The 27325-nt window shown below is 44.4% G+C and overlaps 4 protein-coding genes across 4 annotated transcripts; 2 read left to right on the plus strand and 2 right to left on the minus strand.

The window, feature by feature from the left end:
- Positions 1–1364: 1364 nt before the first annotated feature.
- Positions 1365–2431, minus strand: avd (avidin; the record flags this gene model as incomplete). The annotated part of the gene is made up of 3 exons (XM_084450358.1): positions 1365–1398; positions 1512–1632; positions 2203–2431. The coding sequence occupies 3 exons, from the start codon at positions 2429–2431 to the stop codon at positions 1365–1367; spliced, it is 384 nt and encodes a 127-aa protein (XP_084306484.1).
- Positions 2432–5939: 3508 nt separating this feature from the next.
- asb3 (ankyrin repeat and SOCS box containing 3) lies at positions 5940–10245 on the minus strand. The gene is made up of 10 exons (XM_084449357.1): positions 10184–10245; positions 9347–9584; positions 8822–8992; positions 8632–8744; positions 8365–8503; positions 8063–8240; positions 7705–7923; positions 6484–7047; positions 6239–6372; positions 5940–6102 (listed from the first exon to the last, which is right to left on the minus strand). Exons 2-10 carry the CDS (start codon positions 9543–9545, stop codon positions 5951–5953), a joined length of 1869 nt encoding a protein of 622 aa, XP_084305483.1. The 5' UTR covers positions 9546–9584; positions 10184–10245; the 3' UTR covers positions 5940–5950.
- A 3565-nt stretch (positions 10246–13810) lies between these two features.
- LOC311318926 (short transient receptor potential channel 7-like) lies at positions 13811–21080 on the plus strand (the record flags this gene model as incomplete). Its single annotated transcript, XM_084450360.1, has 12 exons — positions 13811–14094; positions 15976–16738; positions 17428–17610; positions 17952–18116; positions 18283–18499; positions 18716–18949; positions 19040–19304; positions 19885–20080; positions 20265–20486; positions 20568–20639; positions 20732–20807; positions 20932–21080. The coding sequence occupies exons 1-12, from the start codon at positions 13841–13843 to the stop codon at positions 21078–21080; spliced, it is 2796 nt and encodes a 931-aa protein (XP_084306486.1). The 5' UTR covers positions 13811–13840.
- A 1160-nt stretch (positions 21081–22240) lies between these two features.
- LOC311318352 (eukaryotic peptide chain release factor subunit 1-like) lies at positions 22241–26652 on the plus strand. Its single transcript, XM_084449654.1, has 10 exons — positions 22241–22538; positions 23544–23719; positions 23948–24087; positions 24236–24374; positions 24480–24670; positions 24784–24913; positions 25043–25216; positions 25331–25395; positions 25576–25723; positions 25843–26652. The coding sequence occupies exons 1-10, from the start codon at positions 22453–22455 to the stop codon at positions 25923–25925; spliced, it is 1332 nt and encodes a 443-aa protein (XP_084305780.1). The 5' UTR covers positions 22241–22452; the 3' UTR covers positions 25926–26652.
- Positions 26653–27325: the final 673 nt, after the last annotated feature.

The following is a 27325-nucleotide window of genomic DNA, read 5'->3' on the forward strand; positions in this document are numbered from 1 at the left end:
AGCTGTTCTCTGGCCCAATCCCAATGTCCCCCTAAAACCCTCAACTCTCATAGACTTATTGACGAGAGCATAATCTAGTGCTGAAGGCAAAGTGCAAGAATAGAACTCTAAAATACAATAGGTGCTTAAGAGGGTGGATCGTTGTAGTACTTCTTGAAGAGATGAGTTTTGAGCCTGCGACGAACGATGGGCAGCGACTCCTGCTGTCCTCCTGACATCAGTGGGCAGTTCGTTCCACCACCGCGGGGCCAGGGCAGAGAAAAGCCGTGACCATGTCGATCGACCGCAGGGGCCTCGGAGTGACGGGGCAACCAGTCGCCCCGAGGTAGCAGAGCATAGCGGTCAGGAGGGGTAGGGTTTGACCATGACCTGGAGGTAGGTTCAAGGTTCAAGTTTGTCTCCCTATGGAGAAAATCTTAATGGAGGTAGAGGCAGTGCTGCATTACAAAAAACAGGAATAGCATACAAGACAAGAAACATGACACGAGTACAGTGCATAGTTCCCTATTATCCTATAAAGTGACCCAAGTGCATAGTTCATCACATTAATTTAGTCACATTAGTTGAGCGCCAGCCTCAGATGAGCACTTGTTCAATAGATTAATCGGAACGGGAATTAATGAAAACTTATACTTGTTCAGCCTACATGTTCAGCCTACATAAAGGAACCCTATACCTCTTGCCAGACCTCAGCAACTCATACTCAAGAGTTCAACACATGGGCTGGGTCTGACAGAATCTTCTTTGCCTGCTGAATTGTGCACTCTTCAAAGATTCTTTGGGGTGATAGGAGGGTGGACATTCCCATGATTTTTTCCAGCTCAGCCCAGGAGGGGGCTGTTCCTTTCATTGCCCTGTAGGCTAGTGCCAGAGTTTTAAACTGGATGCTAGCCGCTACCAGGAGCTTTCTGGACAAGTTCCAGGGGTTTAATGGCTGACGCCGGGGACTTAGCAAGGAGGGAGTCGGAGTAATCATGGCGGGAGATTGTGTACTTGACGATTTGACAATGGGACAGCCCTAAGCCCTCACTCACTTAGTGGGAATGTGCCTCAAAGTGCATGTCCGTAAGGGTGGATATTTGAGACTGGGCCTTTTTCTGTTCACCTTCGGCTCAGCACCTTCCCCATCTTGTGGATGTGCGCCTTTCCTCTTACTCCGGGTTCATCGTCCAGGAGTCCTCCATGTGGCAGTCACTACAATTCCATATCTAACCAGCAGAGGTCTCCCTCCAATAGCAATCTGACCAGATTAAAGCATATACAGGAAAGTTCCAAAGATGCAAATAATATTTATTTTGTAAACTTATCACAGATTAAATACAGCCTGGAGTCGGTAGATTCAGAGGTGCACAAAGACCATCTAGTCAGTGGTCTAAGATGAAAGTGTCTTCTCCCATCCTGATGGTCAAAAACAAATGAAGCAAAATAACAAATCAATACTTCCTCAAGGTACAAGATATGTGTACCATATAGTGCAATATTCAAGTAAATAATCATGTAGTAGCCTATACCTGGTGTTCTTCCAGTTGTCTGTAAGGCTCTGAGCCACAGAGCGCAGCATCCAGAGAGTCTTCAGTACTCGCTTCCCATCTGGCAAGGAGAAACACTGACCCACCCACGAGCTACAGGAGCCTGTATGGGGCCATGGACAGCCAATTAAAAATCACACCAGGAACCTCCCAGATAGCAAGCGGATCTGGGCCATATACAGGCCAGATCTGGCCCTTGTGGCTTAGTTCCGGCCCATATATGGCCCAGAATCATTACACATCCGCTTGCTATCTGGGCTCTGACCAGCTATGAACAGCCAGTGTCACATTTGCCTAGGGGTGTAGGGGTGGGACCTACCCACCCCCCCCCCCCCCCCCTCGCTCTGTAAAGCGCATTGTGTTGCCTGTGTATGAAATGCACTATAGAAATTAAGTTTGTTTTCATTTGCGTAGCATAGTAAAGGTTTAGAGGGGATTTCAGCTGGCCGACATTCAAGCCACACTTGAGCACGGCTGGTCGCTGTGTCATATGATAGTAGCTGAGAGATAGGCCTAGCCTACCCACCATAACCTGTAGGAGATGCGGTAGGCCTATTCATTGCTGACCAACTGCGGTGCAAACTACCTGGAATGTGTACACACAACACACACACACACACACACGTCTCCAATAGCACAGAGAAAACACGCACGCACGCACACACACACTTACCCGTCTCCCATAGCACAGAGAAAGCAACAGAGGTTTGCAGACCCTGGTTACTGACGACACCAATTAGCTTGCCCAGTTGGAAAGGCCCTGTGGCTCCAGGCTCGGTCTCCACTGCAGTTAGGTAGTCACCTCGGAGCTCCGAGCCATCGGCCTGGATACGCAGAACAGACCCCAGCTGATTCCTCCACAGCCCTGTCACATTGCAGCACAGGACCTGGAAGTAAAACATCATATGCTCTTCTTTTCTATCTGGCATGCAAACCAAGCTCAAACAATTATTGAATGCAAATAGGTCAATTCAGACACTGCAAGTATAAGCAATACGGTTAATTCCTTACATTAAAAAGAAGACCGTGTAAAGTAAGGACATGAAAAAGGAAATACTTAGTAGCACAATTCATGATAGATTAGAGCAGATATTCAAAATCTCATTCGCCTCCTTCGGTCTGCGAATATAAGCAGTATTTCGACCGCTTAATTTACTAAACAGGAGCAGGTGTGATATAGCCACCAATTTCCACTGACCTTAATTAGTAAGGGGGTTGTCATTAATTGACTGTTTGGTATTTAGCATCATAGCTGTTATAAGGTTATTTACGATCATGTACAACAGCCCATATCAACATTTTGACAGACACTCTTGAGGTAATGCTAACTACAGCCAAGAACACAATGGATCTCTATGGGCATAATTAGGGCCCGAGCACTAGCGGTACGAGGCCCTATTGAAATTGTAAGGATTATTATTCCCCCTTCTACCTTCTTCCTTCTCCTACCTTCTCCTTCTTCTCCCTAAACAAATGCCTTTTTGGCAAAAAATGCATGAAACCTTGCAGATACGTCAGTCCCGGTGACAATTTTTATATTTCATGGGTGACGGAAATGGGCGTGGCAAAACGGCTCAAGAGCGCCCCCTGGAAAATGGCGAGCCCCACCTTTCAGTTTGATGTAGGCGAACGAAATTCGGTGGGCATATGTAGTTCACCGAGACACACTAAAATGTCTCTTGGAGCTATACCCAACATTCAACAGGAAGTCAGCCATTTTGCTCTTAATGTGCCATTTTGTCCTCCTACAGATTTCATCCGATCAACTTCATATTCGGTCAGCTTCATCTTAAGACCCTTGTGATCAAAAGTTATCAATAAAAAATTGTTTTCACCAAACACCCTTGCTGTGGCGCCCCGCCAAATTTTGACATTTCGCCATAAAACAGGAAGTCCTCATAACTCCTCCATACATTATCCAATTTGTCCGATATATCTCATGCTTGATGAAGGTTGCATCACACATCTGTAAGTCAGTATTGCGTCATACCTACAGCGCCACCTACTGGTGAAACAGGAAGTCCTCATAACTCCTACATACGTTATCCCATTTACTCCAAATTGCTCAGGGTTGATGAAGGTCGCATCCTGAACACATCTGTGCGTCAGCATTGAGTCATACGTATAGCGCCGCCTACAGGTCAGGCAGGAAGTCATCATAACTCCTACATACATTGTCCGATTTACACAACATTTCTCACACTTCATCAAGGTACCGTCCTGATGCGATCTATGCGTCGGTATTGAGTCACGCTTAGAGCACCACCTACTGGTGACAGGAAGTTTCTCTCAGTACTGGACACCGAAATAGCACACCCTTTAACAGCGTCGCACCCTGACACGCGTGGGGTGCGAGGGCCCGCTCACTGCTGCTCGCAGCGCTAGTTATAAAGTAATTCTGGACCTCAAAGGTCTTTATTGGCCACACGTGATCACACAACACAGGCCACAACGCACGCATGCACGTGAGTGAGGCGACACCATGGAGGTAGCCATAGGAGGTAGGCTATATGGCGACAGCACGCACACGCGCACACTTAAATGGTCACCGGTGGAGATTGTTCCCTGTATTTATCCCATCCAAGCCGTCCTCCTTCAGGGACAGCCAGGAGCCATGGGAAGCCATCGTTTATGGCGCGGGTGGGGACTATAAGTCTGAGTGCTCCACTTCTAGTTTTAGTACGGAGGCCTACTACAGCTGCCCCTAGAAAGTAGTCTATGTACTTTGCACGCAGTACTGCCTGCTGGCTTGCTTAGGCTACTGCAAAATGGGAATGGATGTAGTAGGTCCTACTAAGTAGGACATCCTGGTATTTTTGCCATAGGCTACTGTGGCATACTATGTATTGGGACATTCTACGTCCATTTTTGACATACCATATACTAACATTTGTACTTCGACCTGTAACTGTTTTTTATTATTATTATTATTATTATTATTGTATTTGTTCCGTTGTTATTTGTGTATCTGTGTGAACTCGTCAACACTGTAAATGAGGGAAACATAATTTATACTTTACGAGTATCGTTTGAAATGAAAATATAGTAGGCCTTGAAGGAATTGAAGTTTGAAATGAAAATATAGTAGGCCTATGGAATTATGCAATTCGGAACGCAGCCCTGGTCTTGGTCAGGGACCGGAAACTCTTGCTATCACAGGGCAAACTCCGCACAGAAAGGCCTGGAGACCTTGCTATGAGGCGACAGTAGCCTAGGTACTAGGCAGAGTTCAACACATGGGCTGGGTCTGACAGAATCAGAAAGACACTTTGGCACAACGCCAGGAGCTGGAATCGAACACATAAAGCGAATACTACATAAAAATTCAAATCACATGATTGCATTTAAATTGTATTATTAAGTCAAATAATGCAGGCAAAAGTGGAAAATGAAAATGCAATCCCAATATTCATTATACTGTATGCTTCCATATCGCTGCTGTTGAGCGGAAACCTTGTACATATCTCCAAAATGGTACGTTTTCAGAATGTTGAAAAGAACATTCAATTTTCTAGGTTTTTGAACATAACATTTTATGATAAGCTGTTTAGAATAGTCTACATTTAATTGGTCCCAGGGCTGGGAGGTGTGCAGAGGTTGTAAAGGTAGTCCCAGCTTTCGATGTAAAAAAAAAAAGAAGAAAAAAAAAAGGAAGAAAAAAAAAAAAGACAGAAGCTTTTAAAGGGGTAGTTCAGAAATTTGGACATAATGTTTAATTTACTACTTAGCCATTATGTTGTTGATCGATGGACGTATTCAGCTGATTCCATTCTGTCCTTGTGGGCATACACATTTTGCTAATGCTTACATAATGTAATGGTTCTGGGGTACCAAACAACTCCACGGTGTACTTAATGGTACAAGTTATTTGAGTGTGTGAGGACCTAGCTAAAACGCATGTCCAGTAGCTTTCTTTTAAGGAATTTAAAATATGGGTCACATCGTCCTTCCACAGAGAAAATAGGTCCCCAAAAAATAAAGGATTCAATGATAGTTTGACTTCAAAAATGATGGTAACGCTCAAATGAACCCTGACACACTGTCCTCATATTTCATTTGCTTTGGGTGCACTGCAAAGTATTTAAGTGAGTTTGGTAGTGGATGTTTCCCTAGTACCATTGTGTTGTGATAGCATTAACAGCATGTGTATGCCTATGCCCACACGAAGGACAGCATGGAAGCAGCTGAAAATGATCTCAACTCTTCAGTCGAAACTGAGGCTCTATGTACACAATTTTGAACTATCCGTCTAAGTCAAGGCTCAATGGAAACAAACAAAACAAAGCACAAATACCCAATTTGTAGCTAATACATTTATTACAGTAGCAGGTATGTACAGTATGTGTGCTATAAGGGTAGTGAGGGTGTGTGTGTGTGTGTGTGTGTGTGTGTGTGTGTGTGTGTGTGTGTGTGTGTGTCTACTAGGGCGGTAGGATGTTTGTAAACTGGACATATCTCTGCAGAGGAGGGGGCAGAGGCAGCTGCTGGACAACAGGCGTCTGCATCAGAGCATAAGAACCCAACAGCTCCCTGATCTGGAGCCTGCAGAGGTGAGAGAGAGAGGGCATACACTCTATATACACACACACACACACACACACACACACACACATACACACATACACACACACACACACACACACAGATTAGGATTGACTTCATGGCAGTTCACCAAACATCATTATTCCTGTGTCATGTGCACATTTTACCTAGGTGTGTGTGTGGTGTCCAGGTCTCGTTCTCCTGTCGTTGGTCAAGTATTTGTCTTAGGGGGCGGGGCAGAGTCGACCAATTCACAAACTCCAGCAAGTAATTAAGCACCTCACTCTTCACCTCCTTCAGCCTGGGGCAAATTACACGCAGAAACAGAACAAGAAATTTAAGAAAAATCAATGGTACCTTGTGAAATTCAGGTGTGTGTGTGTGTGTGTGTGTGTGTGTGTGTGTTTCTTACATGTTAGGGTGCATGAGTAGGGCGGGTTCCAGTCCGGCGCTCAGTAGCAAAGGGAGCCAACAAGCAGCATAGTGCACCTTCCTGACCGCAACAGACACCAGCCCGGCCAACTCTTCTGCATTTAACCCAAGGTCCTTTGGCTGCTCTGGACTGGGCATGCTCCCACTTGATTGCTCTGGACTGGGCATGCTCCCACTTGATTGCAAGTGGGTGCATGCCACATCCCTAGTTGGAGGATCGGGACTGTACATGCTCGAGCTTGACTGCTCTGGACTGGATGTGCTCGAGACTGACTGCTCTGGACTGGACATGCTTGAGCTTGACTGCTCTGGACTGGACATGCTGGAGACCGACAGTTCTGGACTGGATGCGCTCCAGCTTGACTGCTCTGGACTGGACACGCTCCCATTCGGTGGATGGGGTCCAGGAACAGGCCTGCTCAGGTGGACTCTCCGGTGGTGAAGAATCAGCTGCAGCATATCTGGTTTGTTAGTACCCAGCACATAAATCCACACCCTCTGGTTCAAACTTGCCCCCGCGGCTATCAACAGCCTCACTGAATCACTGAAAAATAAAGGGGAGTGAATGAGTGAGAAAGTGACAAAAGAAAGAAAAAGGGAGAGAGTAGACAGAGAGAGAGAGATAGAAGGAGAGAAAAAGATGAGATGGGGGGGCCAGGCTAGCCTCGTAAGACCGTCCTGATCTAGTGAGCTCACATTCTGTTTCTCTCCTTATATCAGTCTGGACTGGACTGGACCCCCTGTCTCGAACGATTTCAGTGGGCGGGAGTAATTGCCTTGACAGACTAAATCCTTCAGCCAATCAGCGTAACAAAACTTGACAACAAATCCAGTCGGTAGAACAGCAAAAACGTATTTTCCATACATACTCTGTGCATATTCTTCTTCTTGTTTATTATTGAATCTTGTGCAATAACTGCACTTATCTCTGTTTATTCTACTCACATTAACGTTACTGCTTGTTGCTTCGAGAGACTGTTTTGCCACGGGAACCAATCCGGGGTGACGTTCTACTGGGGGGGCTGAACAGCAGTGAGAATGCAGTCCCTGATTGGCCCAGTCAAAATGTAATTGTAGAGAATTCATACAAGATAGGGGGAAGTCCAGACTGATCTGCGGAGGGAAAATGAATGTGAGCTCGCAAAATCGGGATGGTGTCACGCGGCTAGGGCAAGACAGTCCCTGGGTTATACGCATGTACCTGAGGGGCTGGTTGGACAATCCAGCAGAATGAAAAGCCATGGTAAGCGGTGTCTCATAGAACAGGAATGGAGTGCAGTTCTGGGCATCTGGGTGGAAACCCTCCTTCAGCAGCAGCTCCATGCTCTCGGTCTGGTCCAAGGCGGAGTACACTGGACTCACCATGCCCTCTTTACGGTCACACACACGGTCGGTCACGGCGCACAGCCTCTTCAGGATACTGGTAGATCACTCACACACACACACACACACACACAGACACAGACACACAGACAGACACACACACACACACACGTTAATATACTAGCCCTTTTATTCCAAAAAACAACCGTGCTCTCCTATTCCAACTGCCTGTGTACCTGATGTGCCCGAACTCAGCAGCTGCATGGATGGGGAGCTGAGGCCAGCCCATGCTGCAGACTAGGTTTGGATTAGCACTGTGTGCGAGGAGAACTTCCACACAACCCTCGTGGCCCTCCTGAGACGCAATCATCAGTGGCGTGGCCAAGTCACCAGCCTGGGTGTTGACATCCGCACCTTCAAATCACACAAGTAATCAATATACACACACACACACACACACACACACACACACCACACCACACCACACCACACACAAACACACACACACCACACCACACACACACACAGAGCCGTGTACCTGCATCAACAAGGATCTCCAGGCAGTGCTGCTGTCCGTACTGTGCAGCCACAAACAGGGGTGTGATCTGGTGGTCATCCCGGGCCTCCAGCTGGCACCCTGGCACGGCCACCAGGAGGCGCACCATCTCACAGCAGCCCTGGGAGAGCAGACAACCAGCATGGTGGTGATGATATATACACTATGCATTAGAGATAACGGGGCGGGTTTGCATTCTATTTGTGTGTGTGTGTGTGTGTGTGTGTGTGTGTGTGTGTGTGTGTGTACCTTATAGGCAGCCTGATGAAGGCAGGTCCAGCAGGACTCGGTGTGTTTTCCATTGATTTTTGCCTCCTTCCTGATGAGGAACTCCACAACTTCCTTGTGGCCACCATCAACAGCTACACAAAGCATGTATAATGATAAGATAAGAAATAGTCATCGAAGCAGTGTGTGTTTATGTGAGTGTGTGTGTTACCTGCGTATATAGGGCAGGAGCCATCATTGGTTAACTGGTTGATGTTGGCCCGTGCATTAACGAGGAGTCTGACCACAGCCAAGTATCCGCGCTGGGCGGCCAGGTATAAGGCGCTCTCGCCCTCATGACTTCTGGACCCCACATAGGCACTGCCCCTGCGGGAGGAGCCTGCTGTTGACATCCAATGGAGAGAGGGTATCTCAATCGACAATCTCAATCTGCAAATGTCATGCAATGGAGCGAGACTAGGGATAGGAAAGGGAATATTTGAAAGGCTTCAATCATCTAAACTGGTTCCTTCATTCAAATGGACGTCATGGCCTACAAGTCTTCCTTCCCGTATAGAATTTCACTTTTTGACTCTCACCAGTGAAAGCAACCATTTCAGATCATTGATGTATGCCATTCATTGCCCATAAGAGAGGCACAGCCATAGCCCTACACCAGGATCAAGTCAGTGTAGTGCGTCCCACTGTGGGGAGACATAGCCCCTCAATGCCGCATGCTCTTCTGTCCATGCCTTACCAACAGCAGAGAGGAGCTCGCGTACACACTCCGTGGAGCCAGCGGCTGCAGCCTCGTGCAGAGCGTGCCAGCCGCGGTTATCCTGGCTGTCGATGCTGAAGCCCTGGTGGATCTGCGCGCGCACCCTCCGCCTGCACCCGGCGCGCGCTGCTGCCGCTACAGAGGAGACCGTGTCACTGTAACATTCTGCAAAGTCCATCTTCCTTCCTCCCTATACGCTCCTCCTTGTGAAACAAATCTGACACAGGAGGAAAAATGATGGAGAGGATGGATTGGGAGAGGGGGAAGAAAAAACGTGTGTTAAGTTTATGATAGCCTCTGAATTCATGTGGCTAGAAGGAAAACTACCTAGGCTTCTACTCAGCGATAAACATATCATCATGCCGAGTAATGGTGCGTTCGTTTGTGGTCGGAGGTGGCAAGTCGCAAGTGGCAAAATACCTACCTCCGACCTGTGTGCATTCGAGCTATATACCATTATATCACAGTTACCTAGTTATATCTAGTGCATTCGAGCAACTGGGGGCTGAGAAACATATCCGAATTTGCGACGAGGAAGTGCGAGTTCATGCGGTGTTTTATTTAATCATTCCTAGTAGCAAGTCGCAATTTGCCACCTCCCAGTTATAAACGAACGCACCATAAGGACAGGGTATATCAACAAGGTGGCTGGGTAAATACTTTCGCTAACATTAGCTAGAAGACAGCTAGCTAGCTATGCTAAGACTAAGTTGAAGGCCACGACACATATCTCAAGCTAGACTACTTAAGCGAGCGGTTTTCCGTGAAACTGTTTCTAAGTGCATCAAAATCCCAGTATTTAGCTAAGGTGTTTACCCGAGTGATTGTTCGTTTCAAGTTTTATAGCAGTGAGCAATATAGCCTACAAGCGACATCAATAAATCGGGTAGTACTTCCGTACACATGCATTGTACGTCCTACCATTGGCCCATTAGACCTCCTCGGCGATGACGCGTTGTGGGGGGGGCGGGGGGGTCTCGCCCACATGTTGGGGAAAATCTGAAGTCTATAATAATTATTATTAATATTAATAATAACAATAATCATAATCATCATGTAATTTTTAACACACATTTCATTAAGAGCGGAAAGGCAGACACATAACGAATGCATACGTTTAGAATATTATTATCATTGGGTCCATTTTTATTTAGAAGCCACCAAGAGCCACAGGAGGTACAGCTCTTTATTGTAGGCCTGTGGGTATCAATGGCAGCGCTGTGGTGGTCTGTGGGAAACAAGGCCAGGTCCAGCCTGGCTGATGTGCGTGGCTGGCTTGTTTCTGTTCAGGACTGGTAGGACGGAAGCTAGTCATGCCACCGAAAAAGCTGTGAATTGAAATTATATGAAATAATATCTGATAAATTAAGATAGGTCTTGTCGCCTGGACGCATCAGTTCCAATGCTTTCAATGCTAATCCGTCACATAGGAGAGGTAGGGGTACACAGGTTTCCCCGTTTGTGCCAGTAGCCAAGTGGGACCCTCGATCTGCGCTTGTGTGAGATGAGGTAACTTCACACAACCAGGTGGTAGTAGTCTGTATGGGGGAATGGATGTCCACCGGATGTATAAAATGTAAACAACAGTGTTTATTTAGCTACATTTAGACTAGAAGAGTTTTGCTCAGCAAAGTGACCAAGTCACTCCAAAACACTACCAGACATTGGCCTACATTGGCTAATAAGACAGCTCATTTTATTGGATTTTAGGGGCATTTCTATTTCATATGAATATTTTAAGAAAAATTCATAAATTTCTTTATATAGCTTACCTGAAATGTGAAACTAGCAGAATTGGAACTGCATTATTTAAAGAAGCTAAGAACTTTAATACATTTAAAAACTTTTCAGCCTGAGTAGTTTAAGCATTGAACTGAGCCTATAGCTTAAAAGATGAGCAAGTTGTGTAAATTCTGCTTACTGACCCTTGAGAGCATGCATATTAAGTAGAATGGCAAAATGGCAAAAGCAATTAGACCTCCGAGACACTGACCTGCACCCAGGGGTGAAGACCCTGTGTCGCCACTCAGGGGCTGAGTCGTGGGGTCCATGGTATGGATAGTGGAGTGGTGGTGAGACTCCATCCCCTCGGGTCAGAGCAGTTCAGGGTTAGTCCAGTTACTTCTGGGCAATCTCCATGCACCCACTGGTGAAAACCGTGTGTCTCTAGCCCACTCAGGGGCTGAGTTGTAGGGTCCGTAGCATGGATAGTGGCGTGATGGCAAGACTCCCGGGCTACCCACCTGCCCCCACCAGTGAAGATCGTTTTTCTCTAGCCCTCTCAGGGGCTGATTTGTGGGGTCCGTGGCATGGACAGTGGCATGGTGGCAAGACTCTGCCCCCTTGCATCATATTGGGTCGGGGGCTGTGGACCCCTCTCTGGGCTACCCACCTGCCCCCACCGGTGAAGACAAGTGTGTCTCTAGCCCTCTCAGAGGCTGTGCATGGCGTGGTGGCGAGACATACACACAGTACAATGACATTCAAAAATGTTGACTCTTGAAAATTGTTATCCACACCATTAGGCATAAAGGCATATCAAAACGGGCATATCAAAAAATAAATAAATAAAAAGGGCCCTCAGAGAGCACAGATCTCTGCCCATGACGTTGTCGTCAGCATGTCCAGTGACATTAGGGTACCGATACTTAGAGGAGATAAATGTCAAAAATATTCTGGTGGTGCATCAGCTGTGGTTCGCCGAATGAGTGCTCTTCGGCTCTGATCTCTGATGTATCTCAACTCCTAGTTAGCTAGCTATATATGGAGATCTGCAGGACACTGACCTAAACTAAATGGCAAGGTCAAATTCCTGACCCAGTCTTTTGTCAAAACATTGTGTTTTGGTATATCTGAAGTGTGATCTGTCAAAGCTGCCTGACTAATGCATCAACTTTAATCTAGGTGAAAGGAGATTGAAATTAGATTATATTCCGCAGTTATCAATTGACGCCTGACCTAATCTGTGATATGAGGTTAACTATTTCTGGCAGACAGTTTATACAATATTAAAATGACTATGGAGTTTGACTTTTCATTATGGATTGAATGGATTTGTACTTTGCATTACATGACCAATCCCATTTCTACAGCCTCATATATTGGAGGATAGCCTAAAAGGTGTGGGCCACATGGAAATAAGGCTATAGACCTAATGTTCCCCATCGAGTATCCACCAAAATAAATGACTGTAAATAATTCAGGTTTGTGTTTTTTATGTCTGTTACATAATCAATATCCTGTCTAAATGCAAATGACATGATCCTCATAAAATCCTCAATATATTTTAATTACATGATTTGCGTGTGTCTGCGCGCGTGTATGTGTGCGCGCATGCGTGCATGTGTGTGTGTTTCCAAGGTGAATTCTAAGTGGGGTTTTGGGAGGATGGGACTCTTAGCTTTTACCCTGTCTCAGGTACATTTCTGAAACATGTTTTGTGGGATTTTGAATAGTTTAAATTCTCAATGGCAGCGTGCGTGCGTGCGGCATTAGATATATGCATGTGCTGTTAAGTCATTGTGGATATACTGTACAATGCATACCAAGTGTTGTTTAGTGTAAGCTACGTGTGATTTGACTTATTTGCTAAAACAAAAACTATACACAACTGGTGGAGCATGACAAAATATTTATGATTTGGGGATTGACCAATAATACTCAAGTTATTGCATGAAGTTGCATCAATGCTCATCTATACAATTTTGACTGTGAACAGCTGGCTCACTGAGTAGCGTTTTCTGCAGATAAAATTGTGTTAGCAAGATTGCATCGTGTGTGGTCACATTAGATTATCAATTTGTGTCACCTTCGACACAGAGCAGTCTCGTCTTGATGGACTATGCTCCTTTGAAGTGCATCAAAGACCCACAACAGGATGTTGGGATGAGACAGTCCCATTTATCATACAATTATGTTAGAGTTGAAAGGCTTGGTGTCTCCCTCCACGTAGGCTCACTGATGCAATAGGCCGTCACAGAGTAAACCATAGGCTTCACAGTATAGCCTACCTTGTTAGAGAGGAGATTGGAAAGTGTTAATGGACAGTAAATCCTCGGCTGAAAGAATAGATTATACATTGCATAAATCTACGTGTGTGTGTGTGTGTGTGTGTGTGTGTGTGTGTGTGTGTCTGTGTGTGTGTGCGCGCGCGCGTGTGTGTGTGTGTGTGTATGTATGTATGTGAGTGTGCGCGCGCGTGCAGTGAATGAGAGAGAGAGAAAGCACACACATTGGTTCGCCTTCTCAAGATGTCATGCTCTAGATTCAGGACTGTTTGGACAGGCCAAAATAGCCTGTAGTTAAATAATCTAGAATGCAACATTCGCGATGAGGACAGCCGCCGTTTTCTCATCGCCCAGTCGATGTTGCCCTGAAACGGCAACTGAGCAGTGGGAGACTGAACATCAACCAGCACAATCAGCTGGTAATGATAACACCCAATTTCTTAACCCACCAACGTTGACCCGCTGTATGACGCTCCCTGATGCTTCGTATCGACAAAGACGAGGACATTCGAAGGAGGAGCGGCGTGATTCCACAGAGCACCGCGAAGAGAACCGCGGGCATCATATCGTTTCAATGAATGCCTATGGAGTCCAGAACGGTGCATTTCAGTCTCACGAACATATTTCCTGGAATTCAGATGTCGGAATGGATGATTTTAATACTCAGTGGGTCCACTCAGAGCACTCAGAGTCCCAATCGAGCATCTCTCCTCAGAAAACGTAAGTGACACATTGACAGTTTGACCGGGGGAGGGGGCGTATGGCAATTCCTTGCATTACGACAGCCAGGGGGGCAGAGGTATACTTGCATTCTAAAGTGAAATATAACTTAACCTATCGTTTTAAAATGTATCTGTCAATCATAATTCCTCACAATTGACTGTCATAACTTTGATTGGATTGGATCTCACCGCTAGCCTAGGCCTATCAGTTCCTCGAGGAACAGGTGAGATGCATCACTTTGGTCGAATCCATTGATACACTCCAACGTAGGCTCATTATAATGATCATTATATTATCATATATAAATCATATTATAAATACATTTATAAAAAATACCATTCAAACTGAAAAGCAAAACACGATACAGTAGGTTAAGTCGATTTTTGGGCTGTAAAGAATCAAGTTAAAATGAAATTTTTTGATCACAGATTTCAAGCTGTCTATTTATTTTTGTGATGTGTTTGAGAAAGGAGAAAGGAGAAAGTCAAACGTGTTTTATTTAGGCCTATCGAGCACAGTATAACACAAGTTCATTCTGAACAATTACATTATTACTATGTGTTAAGCAACAGCTAGGCCTATGCATAAAAAAGTAAAACACTACCAGCTGTTCCAGAGCCAGTAAAGATGGAGAATATGCACAGTAAGAATAAGAATATTATTATATTAATTTTCTTCTTCTTCTTCTTCTTCTTCTTCATATTATTATTATTATTATTATTATTATCCACTCCTCCTTATTAGTAGTATACATATAAAGTGTAGGAGTGCCAATGGATATGTACATTCAATTGTGATGATGTACATTGGACATGGGAAATGACTAGATACACTGAAGGGATTGATGTGATCATGTTGCTGATTGAGAAGTAACCTGGGGGGAAAAACAGTTTGTGAGTCTAGTAGTCCATGCCTGGATGTTCTGGTAACATCTACCAAATGTCAGCGGCAACAACATTCCATTGGCTGGGTGACTGTAGTCTTTTATGATTTTCCATGCTTTCCTCCAATGCAATCCAGCTTTATTTATAGAGCACATTTAAAACAACAAGAGATGACCAAAGTGCTTTCCATTTCAATCAATACAAAAACACAGTAGACAATGCAATAGGACAATAGAAGCATAATGAAAGATAATAAAGAGCTACTCTGATACTCAGCATTAAAAGGCCAGGGAAAACAAATGTGTTTTTAGTTGGGACTTAAACACTGGAAGCGTTGGGGCCAGCCTAATGTGGAGGGGCAGCTCGTTCCAGAGTTTGAGGGCTACGACGGCAAAGGCTCAGTCCTCCCTGTGTTTTAGCCTAGATTTAGGGACGACGAAGGTGACTGGTCAGCTGACCTGAGAGACCGTAATGGGATGTACGGGTGTAGGGTGTCGGCGAGATAGGGTAGGGCCAGACCATTCAAGTCTCTATAAGCAAACAATACAATCTTAAAATGAATCCTAAACTGCACAGGAAGCCAATGGAGGGAGGCAAGAACAGGAGTAATATGTTCTCGTTTACGTGTCCCTGTCAGTAGCCGGGCAGCAGCATTTTGCACTAGCTGGAGACGTGACAGCGAGGCCTGGCTGAGATCAAGATAAAGGGCATTGCAGTAATCGAGGCAGATGGACACAAACGCATACATGACTCTCTCAAAGTCACGAAAGGAAAGACTTGACCTTAGAGAGCTGCTTCAGCTGAAAACATCTAGACCTCCTATGGGATCTTGTGTGGTAGATACCTTGCAAAGAGGGGAGGTGGCAGCCAATGATGCCTTCACCAGTCAGGAGAAGCTGCCATACCACCACCATGGAGACACCATTGGTGATAAGTTGGCTTCATGCATTATGGTTCTCATGGTTCTTTATTCCTCATGTCTCTCTCCATCCAGAGTTGAAACCATGCACCATAGACGAGCCACCATTCGGGAGAAGGGTCGGCGGCAAGCTATTCGTGGTCCAGCCTACATGTTCAGTGAGCGGGGTACCAACCTCACTGCTGAAGAAGAGCGCTTCCTAGATGCTGCTGAGTACGGGAACATCCCAGTAGTTCGCAAGATGCTGGAGGAGTCCAAGACCCTCAATGTCAATTCTGTGGACTACATGGGCCAGAATGCACTGCAACTGGCTGTGGGTAATGAGCACTTGGAGGTAACAGAGCTGCTGCTGAAGAAGGAGGGGCTGGCACGTGTGGGCGACGCCCTCCTCCTGGCTATCAGTAAGGGTTACGTTCGCATCGTGGAGGCAATTCTGGCCCACCCTGCGTTCGGAGGTGGGCTGCGTCTCACCCTCAGCCCTCTGGAACAGGAGCTACGGGATGACGACTTTTACGCCTATGACGAGGACGGCACGCGCTTCTCACATGACGTGACCCCCGTCATCCTGGCTGCTCACTGTCAGGAGTATGAGATAGTGCACACCCTGTTGATGAAGGGGGCGCGCATCGAGAAGCCCCACGACTACTTCTGTAAGTGCAACGAGTGTGCGGAGAAGCAGTGCCGCGACTCCTTTAGCCACTCCCGCTCCAGGATGAATGCCTACAAAGGGCTGGCGAGCGCCGCTTACCTGTCCCTGTCTAGTGAAGACCCTGTCCTCACAGCCCTGGAGCTCAGCAATGAGCTGGCCAGGCTTGCCAACATTGAGACCGAGTTCAAGGTGAGAGACACTGCGACACAAACACAGGTGGCAGGAGGAGATTCTGGTGACACACACACACACACACACACACGACATTTTCTTGACTGATTGTGAAAGGATCCAATCAGGAAATGTGTGGCCACTCCCACAAATTGCTCTCAATTAATATTAGAGCACGTTAATGTAGTGATCGGGATCAGTTTGCTCATGGCTGAAAATGTTTCTATAGACATCAAGCATATTCAAATGACCTTGTATGCATGTTGTCTATGCAAAAAAAAAATGCAAGGCTTTCATGTACAGGGTCTATTAATGTGCTCATTCATGCAGGATAAGCCACCCCCACTCTGGGGGAATTTAATTATGAGAATCAGGGCGAGGAGGCAAGTTTAATCAGGGATTTCCATGGTCAGTACAGTATGCGGCCTGACATTGCTGGAGTGAACTGTTGATTGAATACGCTCCACAGGGAAGTCTTTCTCTCGCTCCACAGGGAAGTCTTTCTCTTTATTATTATATATCCAGATTACCAACCTCTTCACAGAGTTTTGTTGGAGGGTTAGCATATGAAACAAGTGCCTAAGAATACATAGTGTACATACCTAGCTACCTATTTTTGAGCAGTGAGGACCAATGGGGTTTGGCTTGTTTTCAACTCTTGTTCCTTACTCTCAACATCTCTTTTCTCTCCATTTCTGTTGGCAAAGAATGACTACAGGAAGCTGTCTATGCAGTGTAAGGACTTCGTTGTGGGGGTCCTGGACTTATGCAGAGACACAGAGGAGGTGGAAGCCATTTTGAATGGGGATGTGGACCAAGCTCTGCCTGGGGATTACAGTCGACCCTGCCTCAGTCGGGTCAAATTGGCCATTAAGTATGAAGTCAAGAAGGTTCGCCCAACCAATGTCAATGCCTTTTTTTCCACTTCCCTCCTTTGTCTATGTGGTGTGGGCGTGTGTATTGCTGATAATAGCAACCAGGATCATAGACACAACTGATTGCTATTGTAACATCTTCCCAATACCCTCCCCCCTTTAAAGGCTATGTAAGGAATCCAGAAATAGCATGCCAATAGGATTCACCCTAGTGAACTGTAGTGTTTACATCATCTGCTAATGGAGGTTATGATTTACAGCACATTACTACCCACATATACCGTACACAAGGTCCACCTCAGTTGCCTTCTCCAACTGCTGTCGTTAGTCATTGTTCTGCACTATTTTCTCCACAGTTTGTGGCACACCCTAACTGCCAGCAGCAGCTCCTGACTCTGTGGTACGAGAACTTAGCTGGTCTCAGGCAGCAGTCTGTTGGAGTCAAATGCTGGATAGTCCTGGGAGTGACTTTTGGTCTTCCTTTCCTCGCGATTGCATATTGGATCATGCCTTGCAGTAAGGTACTGTACAGTTCACTATTTTCTCTTGTTTTACTCGGAATTACTCATTAAAATCACATAATAAATAATTATTATCGTCGATAGTGTTGTCACTGTATACGATGTGCTCTTTTGGGATAGATGGGTGGGTTGAAGATCTTATGTGGTTTAATTTCCTTTTCACCAGATGAGTCGGATTCTCCGGAGTCCCTTCATGAAATTTGTGGCCCATGCTGTGTCATTCACCATCTTTCTGGGACTGCTGGTGCTGAATGCCTCTGACCGCTTTGAGGGGGTCAAGAACCTTCCGAATGAGACTATAACAGACCACCCCCATCAGGTCTTCAGGGTCAAAACCACCCAATTCTCCTGGACTGAGATGCTGATCATGAATTGGGTCCTTGGTATGTCACTGCTGTGCTTTTATCGCACAACTTAAGTGTTCATACAATTAGTGTTTTTAAAAATGTTTAAAAAAATATTTAAAAAGTCATATAATGTCAACTTATGTGTGACATAGTAATGTAATTCAGTAATTCTGTAATTCAGTCCCTGTAAGGAGGCCCTCGAAACAGTGGGCCTGTTTGACACATGCTAAAATTCCATATGCTTCCTATTAGGTATGATCTGGTCAGAGATGAAGGAGATCTGGGCAGATGGACCACGAGAGTACGCCATGCACCTGTGGAATGTTCTGGACTTTGGCATGCTGTCCATCTTCATCGCCTCGTTCACAGCGCGGCTCATGGCCTTCCTGAAGGCCACCCAGGCCCAGCTGTACGTCGACCTGCACGTCCCCAACACAGATTTGAGCAACGCCTCTTTGCCTGCAGATGTAGCATACTTCACCTATGGTCAGTATAGTGGTATGCTCATACTGCCATTTGCAAGTTGTTAGAAAACTGGTTTCTCTCTATTCATCAGTGTCTTCCTTCACTTCACAGCAAGGAACAGGTGGCTCCCTTCTGACCCGCAACTGATATCAGAGGGTTTGTACTCCATAGCAGTGGTGCTTAGTTTCTCACGCATTGCTTACATCTTGCCTGCAAATGAAAGCTTTGGCCCACTCCAGATCTCTCTCGGACGCACGGTCAAGGACATCTTCAAGTTCATGGTCATCTTCATTATGGTCTTCCTAGCGTTCATGATTGGCATGTTTAATCTATATTCTTACTACCTTGGAGCCAAGTACAACCCTGCTTTTACCACGTAAGTGCACACCAAATTCATGTAGCATTAAAGCAATACATCGCGATATTTGGACCTTTACAAACATGTCTGGTGCTAATTCTCCAATTAGATTTACTAAAAGTAAGCTGAATCGTCCAAACAGTCTACTCAGAAAGATAATACATTGACATTTATACTTTTTAAAACTCGCGCCCCCGGGACGCAGCATTCAGTCGAAGTGCGCATGCGCAACGTTGTGCTTAAACAACACAGTAGTAACTAACTATTCCGGCGTCTATGGATATCATGCGTTTTTTAGCTCAATGATATCATGGCGGAGGTGAGAAAACCAAAGCAAAACATCACGGAGGAAGCCAGAAAAAGAAAAAGACAATCTGATAACTTTACGACAATGCACTTACTCGAAGAGCCTGTGGGGGCGCAGTTCCGAGAAAACGCTATGTATTGCTTTAACATGCAATCTTTCTATTTCTCTGTATTGTATGTAATGTGTGTGTGTGTGTGTGTGTGTATGTACGTACAGTATGTACCTATTTATGTGTGTGCATGTGTGGGTTCATGTACAGTACATTTGTGTTTGTGTGACTGTGTCCCACAGGGTAGAGGAGAGCTTTAAGACTCTTTTCTGGTCCATCTTTGGCTTGTCTGAGGTTGTCTCGGTCGTCTTGAAGTATGACCACAAATTCATTGAGAACATTGGTTACGTTCTGTTTGGAGTCTACAATGTCACCATGGTGATCGTGCTGCTGAACATGCTAATTGCAATGATCAACCACTCCTACCAGGAGATTGAGGTGAGCAAACAAAATCTATGAACACCACAAGGGCTTAGATTGGAAATCAATAATAAGTGTTATAACATAATTACTGTTTGGAGGTCACGGGAAAGGGAGGACAACTAAATATGACGAGGCTGTCCTTTACCTCCATCTGTTCTTTTCCTGCAGTAGAACTCACCTTGCTTGTCTCCCTCAACAGGAGGATGCCGATGTGGAGTGGAAGTTTGCCCGTGCCAAGCTGTGGCTTTCCTACTTTGATGAGGGACGAACGCTTCCCCCGCCATTCAACCTGGTTCCCAGCCCCAAGTCCTTCTACTACCTAGCCCTGCGCACAAGGATCTGCCTGGTGAAACTGTGCAAGGCTAAAGCCTATCGTCATGACAACCAGCGAGAGATGGGCTTGATTGACACAAGATTTAAGGTCAGACATTGACCTTAGCTGTGTGAACTGTGTATCAATGAGTGGTTTAGTAAAAGGGGTGTGATGTATTCTCTGTTTCAGTTCAGTCAATACACCAGGACTCAGGGTGACCCCGCCACATGTAAACCCATCGAACATCCAACACGATACCAGGTAACCTGCTCTCTCCTTATTGCAGTGTCCAGTATGAGATCATGCTCATACACCCCACAATTCTGACTATAGCATTCGATTCCTCTCTATAGAAACTCATGAAGCGGCTGATCAAGAGATATGTGCTCAAAGCTCAGGTTGACAGTGAGAATGATGAGATTAACGAAGGTGAGAATTAGTTTAGATCATTTCAGACTCATAAAGGTCCTTATTCGGTCATTTTAACTGGAAGGCTGGGGAAAGGGGTTGTATGAGATGTATGAATAATCAATTACACTTCTGATCTCTGCAGGTGAACTGAAGGAGATCAAGCAGGACATTTCCAGCCTACGCTACGAACTCCTTGAGGAGAAGTCTCAGGCCACGGAGGAACTAGCTGACTTGATCCAACAACTTGGTGACAAACTCAGCAAGAACACCAAAAACCTTGAGAGGAATTGAGAAGCGTAAATCAGAATCCAGAATGACAGAATCAAACATGTTTATTACCAAGTAGTTTTTCCACATAAGAGGAAATTGCTTTGGACTATTGTGTTTATTGTGGACAGTTGTTTATTGTTATAAACAAGTGCAAGGACAAGAGGACAAATGTGTGCAACCTGAAATGTAAAATAGTATTTTATTAATAGTAGTAATAATTGTAATAATTAATTATTGGATTGTAGGCTACTCTCTCTTGATATTTACCTGTGTAACACCTCCCTCCCCTCGCGATCAGATTAGATACAGTAACTGCTGACTGTGAAATTGTTGCATCGTTATAGGGAATTGTATTTATTTTATGTGCTAGTATTTCAGTTCAGCCTGATGTGCTTATGTTCTGTTGCACAAAGATAATAATAAAGAAGTAACATCATACTAGCTCAGTAGTTTATTTTCTACACTATGGTATATGAAGCAATTGAGGGTTGCATGGATTGAAGGGTTCTCATTATTCAGATATAGATTTGTTTATTGCCATGGTAGTTTACACATACTAGGAATTTGTTCAGGTTGATGGTGCATACACTGATGGAGACAACATCAGACATGTTGCAGGACAGGATAGTGCAGTGCAGATACAAAATACAATATAACTCCCCAAAAAGTACACAGAATGGGGTGTGGTCAGGAAGAAGCTGTTTTTATGGCACGGGGTCTTGGTCCTGATGTACCTCAGCCTCTTACCGTAGGGGAGTGATTCAAAGAGATAAGGGTATAAGGGTTCCCATTCTCATCCACCCAAAAATCTGACTTCAGAATCAGATATAATTTTTGCTGCTTCTTTTTTTTTACACTAGGAATTTGTTCTGGACAATAGTGCAATAATGGACAGACAACAATAGACTTGTGCACGGTCAAGACAAGACAGTGCAAAGACAGGGTAGTGGAAATCTCACTAATAATCCATTTGTAAAAAAAAAAAAAACATTGCAAGTTTTCGTCTCACCTCATGCATCTCACACATAGATAGGTCTCGATTGGCCAATACATTTATTCTCTCAGCTCCACCTACTTTATGTTGTGGCCCAATGACAATGCTCCCTGTAGTGTTTCCAGGAAGTGGTGTGTAGCTTGCTTAGCTACCCGCCAGTCTGCTAGCCCTATGGAGCTAACGTTACTATAAGTTAGTCCAGTGCTAACTTCACAGCTTTTCTAGTCGCTGTTGCCTTTAGAAGTATTGCCAATTTTCTTTTGACCCGTGCATACGATTCAACACTAGTCGCCTGTCATTGTAGCCAGGTACTAGAGGTCTCGTTCTCCCTGCCCATCTTTCCATGGTGCTAACGTTAGTGACTGCCCTCCCAGGTCCAACATTTAGGCATAGAAAAAAATGGCGGACGACACCAGCGCAGCGGACAGAAACGTGGAGATATGGAAGATAAAGAAGTTGATCAAAAGTCTGGAAGCTGCCAGGGGGTAAGCGTTTACGTGATGTCGTGACAAGTCTTCGGCTTCATCACTGCCAGGGTGTCTTATTGTAACGTGACTCATGGTTGGATAGGAAACTACAGCTAGCGTTAGCAGCTAGCTAAGGTCCAGTGATCATTCGTGTTAGCCTTAGTTCAGAGCAGCATGCGTTCTCGTCTTTGGGTCTGGAACTTTAAGCTAACATCGGTAGAGCTTTACGAAACATAGCATGCACATTGACATCAAAGTGGTTGTGTATTTAGTCGTTTTTATGAACACAGTAGCTACCTTGCTGTATCCAGGAAGCATCTCTGTGTTGTAACCTTGTTGCTCTGCTTGTGCGGATATTAGCTAGTTAGCTCCCCCAATGCTATCAGCTAACGTGAAATAAGGTTGTGATCTGATGGCCCCTCGCACTGAGCATGGTGTCTCTCGACATGGCATTTACAATGCATGGTTTTGTGAAATATCGTGTACTTAGGACACTAGATTACATTAAAACGTTCACAGCTTCAACATGTTCAGTTTGTTTGCTTATTCCTTTCAAAATGACTTTTTGGCTTGACTTCACTAACCATGGAGAATAGCGTGTGTGAAAAGTTTGCTTAGTGTCATGCGCATGACTTGGCACAGTGTTACGAGCTAGCCAGAAGGTATGGCGCTAGCTAGCTACGTGCATCATGGAGGCCTGGATACGTCGTCCAAAGTGGTTTGCCTGTCACTGGAGAAGCTTGCCTGATCACAAGCAGCTGTTACAGTACTTGACATGTTGCCAACACATGTATCATTTTTATTGTAATAAGGCATTCGATTTTAGATATTCGTTTTTAACATTTAGGCAATTTATCATATCTAGCCACCCATCCATAACTAAAGTGGTAAGAATTGACTACAACATTGTGTCATTTATATTGAAACTATCTTTGTAGCTTTATGCCCTGTTGTAGATATGGTAGAGTCTGCCCCTTGTCAATGAATAGACAATTGACCTATTTTGTTTTTTTCTCTTTTCAGGAATGGCACGAGTATGATCTCGTTGATCATCCCGCCAAAGGACCAGATCTCCAGGGTGTCTAAGATGTTAGCGGATGAGTTTGGTACAGCATCAAATATCAAGAGCAGAGTCAACCGACTGTCAGTGCTTGGTGCCATCACTTCTGTCCAGCAGAGACTCAAGCTCTATAATAAAGGTGTGTTAGTGTGCGATAGTATATACCTTTCCTCAGTTTACTCTGCAGCTATCTTTATTATAGTTGTTTTAATTGATGAAAATTAATCTCCCAAACTATAAACTGAAAATCAAATTCATAATATACTCTCAGGTATGTGATTTCCCGATCAATGGAAGCTGAAGGGTGGTCATTAATTGAGAATTCAAAAAGTAATTCTGATGGTCCCTGTTCTTTATTTCCTGACAGTGCCTCCCAATGGCTTAGTTGTCTACTGTGGAACTATCGTGACAGAGGAGGGCAAAGAGAAGAAAGTGAATATCGACTTTGAGCCTTTCAAACCTATTAACACCTCGCTGTATCTTTGCGACAACAAGTTCCACACAGAGGTCAGGCTTCCAAACCCTCACGCCTTTTCAATTATATTTCCCCCCTTGTCTCTCTCTTATTTATTTTTACATCCATGTGATCAGAAAATTCTGATAAAGATATTCTATCTTTTTCCCCCACTTGTCTTTTTTCCATCTGTCTTTCTAGGCGCTCACTGCCTTGCTCTCCGACGACAGCAAGTTTGGTTTTATTGTAATTGATGGAAGTGGAGCCCTCTTCGGAACACTGCAGGGCAATGCTAGAGAGGTGCTGCACAAGTTCACTGTGGACCTACCCAAAAAGCATGGTAAAATAATCCATACCCACTCTTCGTCTCAACATATACAAAACCAAATTAATATGACTTGTGAATAAAGCCATGAATCTCAAACATGCCTCTTCCCTCTTCTAGGCAGAGGAGGGCAGTCTGCTCTACGTTTTGCGCGCTTGCGTATGGAGAAGAGACACAACTATGTGCGAAAGGTGGCAGAGACGGCGGTCCAGCTCTTCGTGTCTAACGACAAAGTCAATGTAGCAGGCATGGTCCTGGCTGGTTCAGCTGACTTCAAGACAGAGCTTAGCCAGTCAGACATGTTTGACCCGGTTAGTACCCCTCAATATAAGCCCTTCCCTGGTATCAGTCGGTGTTGATCATTGCCATGTTATAAGGTGAATCTGCCCAATAACTGATGATTGTCTCTAATGTATCCATGCAGAGGTTACAGGCAAAGGTTTTGAAGCTTGTTGATATCTCATATGGGGGAGAGAATGGTTTCAACCAGGCCATTGAGCTGTCTGCGGAGGTGCTGTCCAATGTGAAATTCATTCAGGAGAAGAAACTAATAGGTACTTGCATAGTTCTACGTGATTGTGTGAATGCCTGGGGGCTTATGTTTCATAAGTCCAACTTTTTTTCTTTTGGTATTTACTCTGTCATGGAGATTATGTAGAACACACATTTCCCTTCACTTTAAGGACGATACTTTGACGAGATCAGTCAGGACACTGGAAAGTACTGCTTCGGAGTGGAAGACACACTAAAAGCCCTGGAAATGGGAGCTGTTGAGATTCTCATTGTGTACGAGAACCTAGACACTATGAGATACATCCTACGATGTCATGGGGCAGAGGGAATTGCAATGGAAAATGGTATGTAAAAGAACATGTGAATGCACGAACACACACACACACACACTGGACACAGTTGATGAGTTATAATTGTATTTTTATGCTTGTTTTCTACCCCATTGTCTAATGATCTAGATGAGAAGATTTTGTATTTGACGCCAGAGCAGGAGAAAGACAAATCTCACTTCATAGACAAAGAGGTTAGTAGGGGGTGTTTTATGAACTGCCATAGGGGAAAGGGCAGCTGTCAGATGCCAAGATATTGTATCGCTTGATTTTGTTTTTGCTCTTTGCAGTTGCATTTTGGGGTCTCTGTTGTCCAGTATGTGCCAGCCAACTTATTTGGCTAACATGAGTGTTGGTTTTGTTTTTTTCCGTAGACGGGACAGGAACATGAGCTGATTGAGAGTATGCCATTGCTTGAGTGGTTTGCAAACAACTATAAGACTTTTGGAGCTACACTTGAGATTGTGACAGACAAGAGCCAAGAGGGATCCCAGTTTGTTAAAGGCTTTGGTGGAATTGGAGGTAAGGGTTCCATAGTGTATTGATACCTGAATGTAATTGTAAAACCGTAAAATGATTATTACCAGACAACTCAAAGTCCACACCTTAATCAATGATTGTTCCTTATTTTTCCTCTTTAGGAATATTGCGTTACAGGGTAGATTTTCAAGGCATGGAGTATCAAGGAGAAGACGATGAAGACTTTGATTTGGATGACTACTAGGTAGTCAAGACGGACTGTTCGAAACAAGGAAAATTCAAATGAAAGGCTTTCCCTCTCGTGACTGAAATGACAGGCTAATGGGATAAATTAGTTACCAAGTGAGGGAGCCAGAACTCCTGAGAAAGAGACATTTATGTGATAATTTACAAAGATGTGTCCCTTAATCTGAGCAGTGGTTCCATCTCCTGGTCAGATGAGCAATGTTGTGGTATGTTATTCTCCACTACATAAATGACACATTAAGTGACTTGACAAATAAAAGCCCCCTCTGTATGACTGCTTGCCCCTCTTCCAACCACTATAAAAAATATATATTTTTGATCTTAAATGCACCCAGCCTTATTTTCCCCACTTCAAATTTACCTTTTTTTGTTTTTTTTACTAATTCCTGCTGCTGTTATATTTAATGAGATGACTTGTGATAATTTGTCTCACTCTTTAATCAAATATGTGGAGAGATGGAAGAATCATTAAATTTGAACTGCTTGACTGCCCCATTTCCTGTCCTGGCCTCCAGTCTCATGCTTGCCTGATTCCAGCGCTGGTGTCTTGACAGGTTTTGGGATGATCACAAATACTCTCCAGACCACTATTCTCTTGCTTACATGTGTCATCATTTGGTTGACCATGTTTATATCTTATCCATGTAAAGATTGTAATTTATTTTTGATCAGAAAGTATAGAGCTGCACTTTATATACTATATTATCCCACAAAAAGTTGTCAATTTCACCCTATACTCGTAACAAACCATGCCCTCATTACTGTGTTTGATATGATTATTAGAGCCGTCAATCGATTATGTTAATTGCAATTCATATTTTTTGCTGGGAAAATGGAAATGTAGATATTTCAATTAAAATACATTACCTTGTGGCAGAGGAGTAAAGCATTGAATAGACATTACAAAAGGTGGCTTTAGTAGTCAATATATTCTTTTAAATTATTTGCAATATCTTATGTGTAAGGCTATCAATCAATCTGAGCAAAATATTTGCCAATAGTCTGTGGATTTTCGAAACTTGTGCCTCTTGATGCTGGCTTGTAGCTGCATTGGCTACATAATTGGCAATGCTTCCATTAAGCCCTTGTCTTCTACCATAGCAATTAATCAGCAGTCCATAGCAATTCATTTTGCAACTGAGTTTGTCAATTTGCCTGAGGTAGACTAGGGCATATTCAAATATGAAGCGTGCATTTAGCGCAGTTTAGTACCGGGGGCTAAATGCAAAAAATTATACATTGTTTCATTTTGATTTGTCTCGGTTATGTTCAGACTGCCTTTTTACCAACCGAGCCAAATTTGAAAACGACGGCATGCAGTGCTGAGGTCGAGGTCGCTCGTTGATTGGATGGAAATTCTGACGGGGGTCATTACAGAGATTCCAGGGAACAGTGTAA

The sequence above is a fragment of the Borostomias antarcticus genome (genome assembly GCF_949987555.1).
Source record: "Borostomias antarcticus genome assembly, chromosome: 15".
Lineage (NCBI taxonomy): Eukaryota > Metazoa > Chordata > Actinopteri > Stomiiformes > Stomiidae > Borostomias > Borostomias antarcticus.